General features: G+C 50.0%; 1 protein-coding gene across 1 annotated transcript; it reads right to left on the bottom strand.

Moving 5' to 3' along the window:
• Window positions 1-5,104: 5,104 nt before the first annotated feature.
• Window positions 5,105-13,961, bottom strand: ZIC5 (Zic family member 5). Its single transcript, XM_039337641.1, has 2 exons — window positions 12,604-13,961; window positions 5,105-8,139 (listed from the first exon to the last, which is right to left on the bottom strand). Exons 1-2 carry the CDS (start codon window positions 13,910-13,912, stop codon window positions 7,688-7,690), a joined length of 1,761 nt encoding a protein of 586 aa, XP_039193575.1. The 5' UTR covers window positions 13,913-13,961; the 3' UTR covers window positions 5,105-7,687.

The raw sequence follows: 13,961 nt of genomic DNA, 5'->3' as shown, positions 1-13,961 counted from the left end.
CACGCACACACACGACCGGGCGCGCTGAAGACCCGACCAGCTTGACGAAGCACCAATTGACTGAGCTAACAGGCCGTGAAACGCGAGGTCACCGACACTGTCTCTTAATGGGGTGTCGCGAATCGGCGCTTCGTCGGAGCGACGCGGCCCCTTTCCAGGCCGAAAGAGAACCCGCCTTTGAACTTCGCCTGCCCTGGATCGGCACTAGCGCCCCCCACCCAAAAAAAAGGAGAGCGGGGGGCGGGGAAGAGGGGGAGAGGGTTTCCGGAGGGTCCGTCTGCGGGAAGGGGAAGGAGCGCGGGAGCTCCTGCTCTCCCAGAAACCCCCAGGGAACTGGAAGCTGGAGAGGTGCAGGAGGAGGAGGTTGCCCAGCCTGAACGTCAGATCGTGGGAAGGAGCGCAGCCTAATCAATACCGCGCATTCGCTCCGTCCCCCGGAGCAGACTAACTAATTAAATGCACCTGGTGTCCCCAGACGCGCCCGTTCCCGTGTCTGCCCGTACCTACGTGACGTCCCTCCCCCGCGCACTCGGAGGCTCGTTTTCTCTTTCTCCCACCTTGAAGGCCTCCGCGCATCTCTGCTATAGGCCGCGCGAGCCCCGCACCCCCGGGAACGTGGGGGAACGATGCTAGCTGCTGGGGAAAGATGGGAAGCAACCCAGGGCTCCTCCGCAGCCTCTCCCTGGAGCCAAGGGACCGGGAGTCTCAGCCCGGCAGATGGATGCCCTCCGTGGGTTTGCGCCACCGCCGCTCCTGCTTGGAGCCACTCGGCCTTCTCGGCCCTGCCCTGCGTCGACGAGGGCAGAGGCTGCTCCGGGGATTAGGAATAGGTTTGATTTTTTTTTCCAAAGTTTGCTGCCCGCTCTGCTTCCCGGGCTTGTCCCCTTTCCCCTTAGCCCAGTGTTTCTCAACCTTGACAATTTTAAGGCATGTGGACTTCAACTCCCAGAATTCCACAGCCAGCAATGCTGGCTGTGGAATTCTGGGAGTTGAAGTCCACATGCCTTAAAATTGTCAAGGTTGAGAAACACTGCCTTAGCCAGGGCCGCGCATCCGCGCCGAGGCGCAACCCCTGCGCCGCCTCCCTTAACGGCTCTCCTCTAGCTCGGAGGGAGCGGAGTAGCTTCGGTGGTGAGCAGGAGGGAGACGCCTGTCTGTCTGTCTGCCTGCGTCTGACATTTTGCAGGGCTCTTTGTTGCGGCAGAGGCAGAGGGAGAGAAAGGGGCCAAGGCTTGAACCCCGGTGCCCTTTTTTTTTTAAACTGGGGCCCCACTGACTTTGGGGAGTGTGATCTCTGACCCCGTCCAAAGCCTCTGAAGGACCCCCCCCCGGGCATCAGAAAGATTACCCCATCCGAACCTAAGAGGTCTAACCAAAACAATACAAAAGGGAGACCGTAACAGCGCACAAAGCACCCTAAAATATCCCTTGGTGAGTCTAACCAACGTGCATCGAGGTATACACGCACAACTGCCCCTCTGCAGTTCTCCGTCACGTGACTATCCCCCTTCCCACGGAGCCCCTTCTGTAGCATATAGACGAGATAAGTAACCCGATAGCCTGCAGGTGTTTGGGACTACAAAGCCTCTAACGCGAAGTTGGAGCCCACGGCCTAAAACCTGTCTGTAGCTAGACAACTCGCCTTGCTTTTTCTGGGTCAAAGAAGAGCGGGCCGGAGGGGGGGGGGAGTTTCGCCCAAACACACTCAGAATTGTAATTCTAGCATTCTTCTATTTTATTCATATGTATTTCCTTCTTTTAATTATTTTAATCTGCAGGCACGCGGACGCCGCTTCTTCTTTTTTTTCTTTTTTGCAGTTCATCATCTGACGATTGCAAGAAACGCCTGTCTCGATTTACGCCGTCCGAGAGCGTTCAAATATACACGCGCTCACCCACCGAGAAGAGGTTTCCTACGATATAAAACACACTTGTTTTCAGTTGGGGTGCCTACAAACATTTCCAAGTCACCAAATGTTGAGAAATAGTTATTGGCGAGAGGAAGTAATCTAAGCAGCCCGCTTCTCCCTAGCTCCTAGAGCGGGGCGAGTATCTCCGGGAGGGACGGAGTTAGTTCACAAATGCTTGAGCGTCAGTAGATGAAATTGACTCGAAATGGAGTAGCGGCAGATCTGAAAGTCTTGTGGCTGCCCAGTTCCGTAGCTCATGGTGGTGGCTACCGTAGTTCTACATATATCGGGTCTGCACGTAGGAGAAGCGGGTCTACTCGCACGCCCAAGTCGGCGGTTGTGCCAGGAGTCGCAGGTGGGGCAGCATCCATCGCGGGCTCTGTTCACACAAGCCGCTTAAACCTGTTTATTGAACTAACTCAGGGGCGGGCAACCTTGGCTCTTTTATGACGCGTGGACTTCATAGCTGGCTCAGGAATTCTGGGAGTTGAAGTCCACGCGTCATGAAAGAGCCAAGGTTGCCTACCCCTGAACTAACTCATAGTGTACCGCAGTGTTTCCCAAACTTGACAATTTTAAGGCATGTGGACTTCAACTCCCAGAATTCCACAGCCAGCGTTGCTGGCTGTGGAATTCTGGGAGTTGAAGTCCTCATGCCTTAAAATTGTCAAGTTTGGGAAACACTGGTACCGTAAACTAGCTAAACGATCTGGAGAATGCCACGAAGCCGCACACCCAGGTTATCCAAGGGAAGCCTAACCAACATGGTCTGGCTGGTCTCGAACTGGCTCTGCTAAGGGTGTAACTTGGAAAGAACCTGCGAAAAAAAAAATATGGGCACTCGGCACTCTGCGAAGCGCCAGGCCGGCTCTCCGTTGACGCGGCGACCCCTCACCCCATCAACATTTCGAGTAAACCAAGTTCGGCTCCTGCACCGGGCAGAAGGCGGACGCCGCGGCTTCCTTCGCTCCTTCCAGCCCCGAGAGCAAATCCGCGGGCTTATTTGGCGAACGGGACGGCGTTTCTAGGCCGCGCGTCCTTCCGTCTGAAACCGAGCCAACCCGGGAACATCCCCAGCGCACAAAGCTAGCGCTTTGCAACTCGGGGGCCGGCAGGAGCCGGACGGGGTGAGGTGTTTGTTCGCAATCCGCCGGCCTTAGACACACACAGGCGGTCAACGCTTCGGGCGGAAGCAAGCGAGTTTCGACTTCTCGCCAGTGCGCCCTATTTTATTCTCTCTCTCTCTCTCTCTCTCTCTCTCTCTCTCCCCCTCCCTCCCTCCCTCCTTTCAGACTGTCTCTCCTCAGCAGTGCTTCCTATTTTACTCTCTCCCTTTCTCTCTCTCTGTCTCTCTCTTTCTCCCTCCCTCCCCACCTCTCTTTCTCCCTCCCTCCTTTCAGTCTGTCTCTCTCTCTCTCCTCAGCAGTGCGTCCTATTTTACTCTTTCTCTCTCCCTTTCTCTTTCTCCCTCCCTCCCTCCTCCCTCCCTCCCCACCCCTCCTTTCAGTCTGTCTTTCTCCTCAGCAGCGGGTCCTATTTTACTCTCTCTCCTTTTTTCTTTCTCCCTCCCTCCCTCCCTCCCTCCCTCCCTCCCTCCCTCTCTCCCTCTCTTCTCCTTCCCTCTTTTCAGACTCTCCTCAACAGTGTTACCTATTTTACTCTCTCTCTCTCCCTTTCTCTCTCTCTTTCTCCCTCCCTCCTTTCAGACTGTCTCTCTCTCCTCAGCAGTGCGTCCTATTTTACTCTTTCTCTCTCCCTTTCTCTCTGTCTCTGTCTCTTTCTCCCTCCCTCCCCACCCCTCCTTTCAGTCTGTCTCTCTCTCCTCAGCAGTGCGTCCTATTTTACTCTCTCTCTCTCTTCTCTTCTTTTCTCTCTCTCTTCCTCCCTCCCTTCCTCCCCACCCCTCTCTTTCTCCCCACCCCTCTCCTCCTCCTCTCCCCTCTCCTTTCAGTCTGTGTATGTCTCTCCCTCCTCAGCACCGCGGCTACTGAAGGCATAAATTTTGCGGAAGGGAAGGCCCACCAAACGAAAACAAAACCGGCTCCGGGCCTGACAACGGGCGCGAAGCTCACACACTCTCACCCGCCGCGCCTTCTCTTTCCCTCCCCCGCCGGCCTAAGACTAATTTAAAGGTGGGTTTGTGTGCGAGCGAGCGAGCGAGCGAGCCAGCCGCCGCTTCTCCCCCGCCGACAAGAGGCGAAGGCTTTGAAGGTAGCCAGTTCCTTGTCAATAAGTGCCTTTTGTCTAAGCCATATATTCAGATGGGAAAAGCATGGCTCGCCAATCGCCATAGAAAGGTTAACCCACCATGAACATTGTCCAAGCACCCAGCCTTCCGCTCCGGCCAGAATTACTTTGAAGTGGGGCGAGATGAGCTGTAGTCAATTTCAACTCTATAGACTTGGGGGGGGGAAGGGGGGTCCCCCAGCAGAAAACGAGGAGAAAACTTGTTTTAGCCTCCTCATTGTCAGATACCTTTCATCTTTGATATATTTCCCATAAATGAGTCGGGGGAGAGGGGGGGAGAACTCTGTCCTGACCTATTTTTGCCCCACAAACTCCTCCTCTCGACTGCAGCTCTACCCAGGGCATCTCTACCCCACCTTTGCCTCCTTGCCCCCGCTTTCTAAAAATAATTACATGAAATCTCCTTTGCAAAACCTCTTTTAATTTCGGCCATTTCAACGCCCGGGCTGAGAATTACAGCGTTACATTCGGAACAGTCAGTTAGGAAATAAGTTTGGAGAAGCTTTATTTGTGTCATGCGAATAAAGCCTTAAAACCACTCCCCTAACTTCTCCAAGAATTTCTAAGAGCTATCTCCCATTGTTTGTGATCACACTATAATTAGATGGAAACATATTGTAATATTTTAAATAGCGAGGGGTATATATTACTCATTATCAGATTTTTCATTCGTTCTTGGCTTAGACTGCAATTTGAAAGGTCAATTTTAAAGGTTAAGTTGGTCAAATAAATTGTACCAAATTGTTTTACAATAATGTACCACAGACCTTTGAAATAATATTGGTTAGGAATGCTTTAATCCTATTCCGTATTTATGCTTATTTTTGCATCCAAGATGGGAAAAATACTGAAGCTCATATTATCATCAGTCCTCTTCATCTCTCTTCAAACAATAAAGCACAAATGTGAGATATAAGAAGAATATTTTTATTTCACTTTAACTTTTCTTACTTATGTATGACCAGATTAACAGATATGAAGGAGGTACTTTACCTGATTAAAAAAAATGCTGAGAAAGCCATGGCACAATAGATAAAGAATACTACAGCCCCAATGTTAACCTCAATTATTTGGAAGTAAGTCCATTGGAACAAAGTATCTTTTGCCTAGTAATTCTGTACCTTTAAAGATGTTAAGTTTCACATTAAGCAAAACACGAGGGCTTGTAATAGTGCAATTTTTCTTTCCAAGAGAAGGACAAGAAAATAAAATGTATAAATTAAAAATAATGCATTTAAAATCAGCAAGACATTTTTCCCAAAATAAAGCATGTCCATACTTAAATTACCTTGTGAAACTCTGTGCCTTATTTCATTTTATTTTTCTTAGTATCTGAATGGGTTCCGAATAAAGAAATGGAAAACAAGGAAACATAAGTTTAAAAGTGGTTTGTATTCAAGTTCCCTTTATATACTTATAGGTATAGATATTAAACTGTCCTTTCTTTTCTTTGTATAACAACATGATGAGGGCATTTAAAAGCTTTCAGATGGACAGCACAATGCACTGGACTAAAAACAAGTATATCTATAAACTACTAAACATCAACACACTGCACAGCAGACATGCAGAAAGGATATGTTTTCACATTACATTATTCATTCAAGTAACTTGAAAAATAGGGTGAGATTTTCTCCAAAACAAACCACAGAATAATAGACAGTTTTCACCAAAAGTATAATATTCTTCTTTGGTGTATTCTGTATGCTTTAAAAAGGAAAAAGGGGATGGGGGAATGGAATGATATCTAAAAATAAAAAAAATAAATTAATTTAGCTGTACAAAATAAATCACTTCCACATAACAATTTATAACAATGACAAGACTACATATTACAATCTGGGCACATAAAAAAAAACAAAATCTCCCACTCATTTCTACAAGCCCTGGGAATCGTAGGTAGGCAACCAATTCCTTATTCAGTGATCTCTGAGGATAAATTAGTGCTCTTTAGAAAATCTGTAGGGTGTTTATGATGAACCATCATTTTGCATGTGAGCTGTTTTACCAACCACATCAGAATCTGTCAGTGTTCCATGACCTTTTCCTTGAATGGCTTGGCAGCGAGGCCAAAGGTAATTTACTTTACTCCCACCCCATTCCATTTATCCATTTATGACAATTTACTTTGGTCACTGAATCATTGCATATAATTACAGGTATGAAATATGAAATCCCTTATAAAACCTTTGTATAAACAAGGATGAAAAGCTGGCTCATGTAAAAAATATTCTTTCAGAAAGAATGTGTTTCTCCAGCATCACAACTCTTTCAAAAGAAAGATGTTGGCAAGAGGGAGAGGTTTGATCCAACCTTTTACTTTGGGTTCCATTCCCAAACATTGCTCTCTCATAAATCTATTATACTTTGAGTCAGCGTGGCTAGTATATTTAGATTCCTGGTCTCAACTAAGAAATAGGCAGGGGTGGAATATTTTAAAAAAGGAGAACTTATGAGTCCTGCTAAAATAGTTGCCTATAAATACCACCGAAAGCAGTGAGAAAATTGCTTTCACGTACCTTGAATGCCTAAAATAATAATAAATAATTGCAGCATTTACACCAACACTAGCAGTAGTTTATTTTTCCCCTAGTCCCAAAATTAGAGTTCAGGAAAGTTTTAAAAATTAGAATTATTTTAAAAAATGACACATGTAAAACTAAGGACCTAAAGATATGAAAAAACATACTGAGGTCCTGAGGCCAGCCAATCGATCAATGCAAATTACTGTATATTCTGAATATAAATATTTAGCATAAGGGACCCAATCTAGAAAATCCAGCTTTTTGTGAAATCTTTTTTAATTGGGATTATAACACTCACTCCTTCCCTCAACAATCTTTACCTGGAAGGGAGCAGCATTTAAAGCAATGGCCCAATCTTCTATTTAAGCACCCTTAGCATTAACCTTCAAGGAGCAATTATAACTAGGAATGGTGAGAGTTTCAACATTAGTGTTAGTCTGATGCAAACATCAGTTCAAGGATTATATTCATGTGCTCCATTTTGAGATCTTGAGGAAATTAAAAAAAAACACACCAAAGGCAGTGAACTAAATAAAGAGATTACTATTGTATGAATGTAAAAAAAAATAAAAAATAAAAAATAAATGGCAGTTTTACAAATGACAAATAACTCTTCCAAAGCTTGGTGAGCAAGCTTATAAAGTTGATTCCTGGCATCAAGAGCATCCATTAACTTATACTGCATTCATAAGCCACATTTCTGGTTTTATTTTAGAAAACATTTTCATGGGACTGTCAAACTGGCTGTGCATAAATTGCAAATCAAGCTATGCATTGAACCTCTCCTATTATCCTTAGACTGGTAGGAGTGGGGGCAGAAAAGTAATGTGGTGTTGGGTCATTCTTGAAATCCAGATTGGTTAAAAAAAGTTTTTTTAATAAAATAAAAAAGAGATAAGTCCAATGACTTAAATTAATTACATATACAAACACCATAGGGTTTCATTTAGTTAATAAATAGACCAAGTTAACAAAAATGGCACGTGTCTATGCCATTCTAGACTTCTAATGAATAGTTCTTGACTCAGAGTTCCCGTAAGTCTCTTCCTCCTCATCTTCCTCCTCAGAAGAGGTGTCATTACTGGATGGGGTATGGAGGTGGTTGGCCACCCCACTGGCCTGGCAAACGTACCATTCATTGAGATTGGTGACCTGAGGAGAAAGGCTGGTTGGCTGACCCCTTCCTGAGTCCTGAAGTGGGGAAAGGGGGGCACCCAGGGTTGTCCCCACAGGCTGGTACCCATGAGATCCTGGGGTAGGAGAAGGTGGTGGGGATTTGCAGTGGATCTTCATGTGTTTTCGCAAAGAGCTCGGGTGTGTGTAGGACTTATCACAGCCTCTGACTTTGCAGAAGTATGGCTTGTCACTGGTGTGGACATGGGAGTGTTTCTTTCTGTCACTGCTATTGGCAAACTTCCTGTCGCAGCCATCAAACTCGCATTTAAAAGGCTTCTCCCCTGAAAGACAAAAAAACATCTATAATAGGTCTCCTTGTGAAAAGAAAGGATGAAAGCCAACCTGCTTGCATTTGCATGTCAAATCAAACACTGGGATAGTGGAGTCCAAGCTCCAGCCGAAGAAGGTTTAAAGCAACTTGTAAAACAGAGCCAAAAAAAAAAAATAAAAAAATGGAACATTATATTGCCATTTCTCCCTCTTCATCCTTTCTCATCCCCCTCCCCCACCCTGCTGCCATGTGCACACTTTTTCAGCATTATCACCACTATCACCTCTTAGTAATAAGTTCAGCATGTCAAGGTTTAGATTTGCTCCAAAGCGCAATCCATCCAGGAACATCTTCTGAACAATGATCCAACACAACCTGACTTTCAGAGAAAAACACTTCTAGGACAAAACTAAAGCTGCTCCTTATCTCTGCTCTGCATTCTTATTAAAAATGATTAATTGGAGATTAAAGAAGGGAAGGGCTTGGAAAAGCTACCCAGGAAAATTGACCTACCTTCAGAAAAAATATTTGGCCATAATTTCTTCCAAGAGCAGCTGTTTAAACATATAACTGAGTATTTTTTTTTTAAGCCACTAAGTTCTCAGGCCAGCTGCCTGCTCAAATAGGAAGGCATTAATTTCCCCTCTGTCATGCTTTGCTTTACTGCTTGCCAATGATTGGGGAAACGATCCACTAAAAGAGCAAAGCAAGTAGCCTCATAAAAGGAAGGGGTCTGCTGTCCAAGAAGTATCTCACCTTCAGGGGAGTGGGTGATGTCAGAAATCTATAGTGACTCCCTTTCGGTAGGCTTAACTGCAGCTTAATAATAAGTGCAACTTCAGGCTGTCTATTCAGACATAATTCTAAGTTTCCCCTGTTTAGAAGTGCCACGGTAACAAGAATTCTCCTGTAAAAGATACAGTGGAAGGCAAAATAATCTGCCTCTTCATGCAATTGAATTAACTAAATGAATAGGTTTAAATGTTTTTGTTGCTAAAGATATATATATATATATATATATATATATATATATATATATATATATATATATATATGAAAGGGGGAGCCTTATTTTGCTATTTTATGGGTAGAACAGAAAATATAATTCTTGCAGCCAACAACAGGCAAAGGTGGCATCTTTCACCAGGTAGACTATGCCACAAGAAGGGAGCCCCACCGTTCAACGGGACTCTCTCTGCGGGGTGAGGATGCCAGCTAGAACCGCAGGCTTTTCTCCTATTTACTACGGCAAACAATCACCATCTGCTCTTTCCGGCGCTACATTCCACGGGAAACCCTTTTCCAAGGCAAATATTTTCTTGCAGGGGCCCCGAATGCAAGCGGCGCTTTCTTAGTTCCAGCCCAGCCTCCTAGTTCCAAGGAGAAAAGAGCAAGTGGAAACGAAATTGGCGCTTTCGTCCGTTCCCCCACCGACGCTCCTCTCCTAATGTTACTGCGTATCGTTCAGACGGCGCAGAGACTTCCTGAGCCGTGTCAGCCCTCCGCCACCCGGGATTTCGGCAGCGCCTGGGGAGAAGGCGACTCGTGGCCAGCCAGTCCTGCAATACGAGGCTCCCTCAGGAGACAGGGGCCTTTCTCGCAGACATCCTCCCATAGGAGCTAAGGCGTTCCCACGTTGAGACTTCGCTTCCCCCCCCCCCCGCATTCGCGTGTTTTCCCTGGCGCGTTTGGCATTCAATCCCTCCTGGTTGGGAAGGGGGGTCCGCGTTTCAAGGGAAGCCTTATAATAGCCACAAAGATCAAATATCCCAACTCGAGAGGCCTCCGCCGGCCTTGTGTTGATTTTTGCCCTCCTTTCTGAGGAAAGTTCAGGGCAAGGGACGCGCAACGGCAGCAGCACCGCTGGGCTTTCGCTCCGTCCTCCGGTAGCTATGAATAGTGGGGGGTCGGGGCGTTGTTCCCGGCGGGACGAATTCGCGGCTTGCAGAGGCTCGCAAATAGTCCGCTTTTCTCCTGGAAAACATTCGAAACGCCCCCCCCCCCCGAAGAATGAAGAGGACTTGGTGGATCCGAAGGAGTCTTTCCGGCGCCCTGAGAAACCCAGCTTTCTCCAGCTTTCAGTCAAAGGAAAAGGTCTTAGTGCTGCAGAGTTGAAGGTAACACATTCAGACTTTTGCGGCTACTAAGATTGTTGGACGAGCAGGCACAAAAACAGCCAGGGAAGTGATTGAAGCCTGGGAAACGGGGGGGGGGGGCTCTGTCAGTAAACAGGAATGCTGATTTACCACCAGCATATCAAGTACTTAGAAGGTGAGGGCTGGGCAGCACACGCAAAGATCAGGCAAGGACTTAAAAAGCCAGCATCTACCCCACCCAACCTCTAAAAAACCCACACACAAGAAGCCTCGTGTAAATACCACACACAGAACAGCACACACTCTGCTAGAGAGAAGTCCCAAGGATGGGCTCCAGCAGGAGTCCGAAAGCTTGGTAGAAAAAAAAAAAAAACTCTGGTCCCGGTGACTGACCCAGATTTGATCCCCCAACATTATCTTGGGACAGGTATATTCGCCTTTATTCGGAAGCGATTCCTCCTCCGCCTCCTCGGGAGAAGCAGCCGGGAAAGGAGGCCGCTCTTCTGGCCCAGCTACGGCTTCCTTCCGCCTAACCCGTAGCGTTGCCTCTGCCTGAGCCCGAAGGCGGCGAACAGGCTGAGCCCAGCACGGAAAGGCATACATTCCTTCCTTGGAGCGGGGAAGAGCCTCCTCTATCGGGATCCTGGCTGGCTCTGGTGTCCGGGAACGCTGCTCGGAGGAGAAAGAACGCACCGCGACCAGCGCCCGCAGAGCCCGTCAGCTCCTTTGCCGGCTCTCCTGAGACTTTTCCAGTCGGCCAACCTCGGGTTCGTTTCCTCCTCGCCTCCGTCCCTTAGAGCTGACCGAGCAGGCAGAGTCCGAGCCCACCATTCCGGTTCCCTTTAGCGCCAAAGGGATCCTCTTCCCAGCCTCTTCTCAGCGACAGCTACCCCGGGGCGGTAAGACTTGAAAAAACAGCCAATCCGTCTGTGGCGGGGGGCCCAAAGAGAAGCCCCCCCAAAGTGCGGTTGAGGGAAGATCAGTTGGATATACACACACACACACACACACACACACACACACACACACACCAACTTACCTGGCCTCTCCGCCGAGCACCGGCAAGAAAGAAAACGAGAAACAAAGAGTTTCTGCAAAGATCCCGCCGCTGGGCTGGAGCGATTCAAGAATCATTTATTCTCCGACCTGCGGGACACGCGCAGCTTCCCCTTCCCCCCCCCCCCGGCCGCCTTTCCCTACAGGGCTCCGAGAAGTCTGCGCAAGAACAGGAGGCAGCTGAGTGCAGCCAGATGGGTTTATGGTCGGGCAGATTCGCCCCCTTAAAAATCGACTGCTCTTGCCGCCTGGGGCCATTTGCTTTGGCGGCTGCAAAGCGCACTGCATCTTGTCTGCCTGGCTCTCTCTTTGCAGCAAACACACAATAAATCACGAAAACAATTAAGTGAACTCCCCTGCCGCGCTGCCCACCTTCCCCATAAAACGTCTCCGGTGGATAATATCTGTCTACGGGCCACTGTAAATCCCAACTGCCTTTTAAGGAAAATCAAAAAGGCGGTCGCAGATCAAAACCAAGCCGTAAAAGTTAACAGCGCCGTAAAAAAAAAAAAAAAAAAAAAAAACCCAGTTCCACTAAAAAGCCTCACCCCCTCCTTAGTAGCCCACAGGCCCTCTCGTCCCACCTTCCACGAGTTCTTCTCCACTTCTGGAGATCGCTGTAAAAATTTCCCCTCGGTCAGCAGACATCCGTTACATCTCTTTCCATCAAACGGCTCCAAAACACTCCAGAACCACAAAGGCACAAATAAGAATTATGCCTAAATTTTGAAAATAAAAATGCAATCCCCCCCCCCAAAAAACCCAAAGACTTACAGGCTCAACCATACTTGCCTCTCTGGATTCACATGAAAGACGTGTCACATTTTTTTTCTCTACGCTAAGTGGAAAAACCCAACAACATTCCATTTCACAAGACAGTAGAGAAGAGAAAGTTTAGAAAGCGCCCGTTCTTGGTTCCTGGGGACTCCTGTGGTTTTCTCACTTCCCCGGGCATTTGCTTCTTTTCCAGATCTCCCCAGCACTCTTCCTCTGCCTGCCGAAGAGTGTTGTGGAGCTGGAAAGCTCGCCAGCTGCCCGAGCCTCGCAGCTGGAGCTCTGAAGTTGGTTCCCGCACCTCCCACACACGCGGAGATACGGCATAATATAGATGTATCAGGGACACTTTCGCTCGCGGCCATGTGGAGCGATCGCGCCCAAGAAATTACTTATTCATGATAAAAAGTCACATGTCTGAACCGACGCAGAGAACGAGAAAAGGCGGGGAGGGGAGGGGAGAAGAGAGGAGGGGAGAAAAGAGAAGCCGAGCTCCGCGTGGCGGGACGTAGCCGGGAAAGGCGGCCACGAGGAAAGAAGCCACCCACCTGTATGAGTCCGTTTGTGGATCTTGAGGTTCTCGGAGCGGGCGAAGACCTTGCCGCATCCCGGGAAGGGGCAGGGGAAAGGCTTCTCGCCCGTGTGCACGCGGATGTGGTTGATCAGCTTGTACTTGGCCTTGAAGGGCTTCCCTTGGCGGGGACACTCCTCCCAGAAACACACGTGGCTGCTCTGCTCAGGCCCCCCGACGTGCTCCATCGTGACGTGGTTGACCAGCTCGTGCATGGTGCTGTAGGTCTTGGAGCAGGGGGGCGCGCCGCCGCCGCCCGCCTCGGCCTCCAGCCACTTGCAGATCAGTTCTTGCTTAATGGGCTGCCGCATGTAGCGCAGGAAGGCGGCGGCGGCGCCCGCGTGGTGCGACTGCGGCGGCGGCCCGTGATGCGCATGTGCAGGCGAGTGAGAGCGGTGGTGTTGCTGTTGCTGCTGTAAAGCGGCGGCAGCCGCGGCAGCCGCCGCCCAGTTAACCGGATAGCCGTGCGGCGCAGGGCCGTAGGACGCTTCGGAGCCAGCGGCGACGGCGGGCGAAGGGCGGAAGGGCTCGATGCGCCCGTAAAACTCCGCCGCGGCGGCGGCGGCAGCCACAGCCAGCCCCAAGCGCATCTGGCCGTTGAGCGAGTGGTGCCCACCGGAGGTCCCGGCGGGGTGCTCGTGCAGGCCCGGGAAGACGGCGGCATGAAGGTCCCCCCCAGCGCCGTAGGTGCCGGCCGAGGAGATGAACATGGGCGAGCTGGCGGCCGCCGGGGGCTGGTGGAGCTGCGGCGGATCCCCCCGCACGCCCGCCTCCCGCCGCAGGGCCAGCTCCCTGCCCGCCGCCGCGTAAGGCTGACTAGCCGAGGCGGGAGCCGCGCTGTTGGCGCCACGTCCGCTCCCGGTGGATTGCAAAGAGGCGGCCGCGGCAAAAGTCGCTTCGGGGCTAGCCGGGCTGAGCTTGATAGCCGCCGCCGCCGCCGCCGCCACGTGCTCAGGCCCGAAGGGGGCAGTAGCAACCGGGTCCGAAGAGCCCAAGTCCCCCGGGTGCAGGGGATGGAAGCCGCCGCCGCCGCCGCCGGTGGCGCTGCTGCTACTGCTGCTGCCGCCGCCGCCGCCGCCGCTGCCGCTGCTGAGGGAGTCGGCCAAGCGCAGGCTGGGGCTCCTCTTGCAACTCAGCGCGGGCTCCATGCCGCCACCGCCGCCCAATGGCCCATGGAGCCGCACGGGGGTAGCCCGGGCCTGGGCCAGCCCGGCGGGGGCTGAAGCCTTCCTCCCCCTGCCCGCCGCCGCCGCCACCGTCACCAGCGCCGCCGCCTTGCCAAACATGGAGCGATTAAGCAGCTCTTTAACTTCTTTTGTCTCCTCCGCTTCCCAA

The sequence above is a fragment of the Crotalus tigris genome, unplaced genomic scaffold, assembly GCF_016545835.1.
Source record: "Crotalus tigris isolate CLP2741 ecotype Arizona unplaced genomic scaffold, ASM1654583v1 scf7180000017685.4511686, whole genome shotgun sequence".
NCBI lineage: Eukaryota > Metazoa > Chordata > Lepidosauria > Squamata > Viperidae > Crotalus > Crotalus tigris.
This window is presented reverse-complemented; position numbering and strand designations above follow the sequence as displayed.

Coding starts and splice junctions, on each gene's coding strand:
- ZIC5 (XM_039337641.1), bottom strand. CDS start 13,912: ATGTTTGGCAAGGCGGCGGCGCTGGTGACGGTGGCGGCGGCGGCGGGC. Junction 8,140..12,603: donor CCACAAACGGACTCATACAG/GTGGGTGGCTTC, acceptor TTTGTCTTTCAG/GGGAGAAGCCTTTTAAATGC.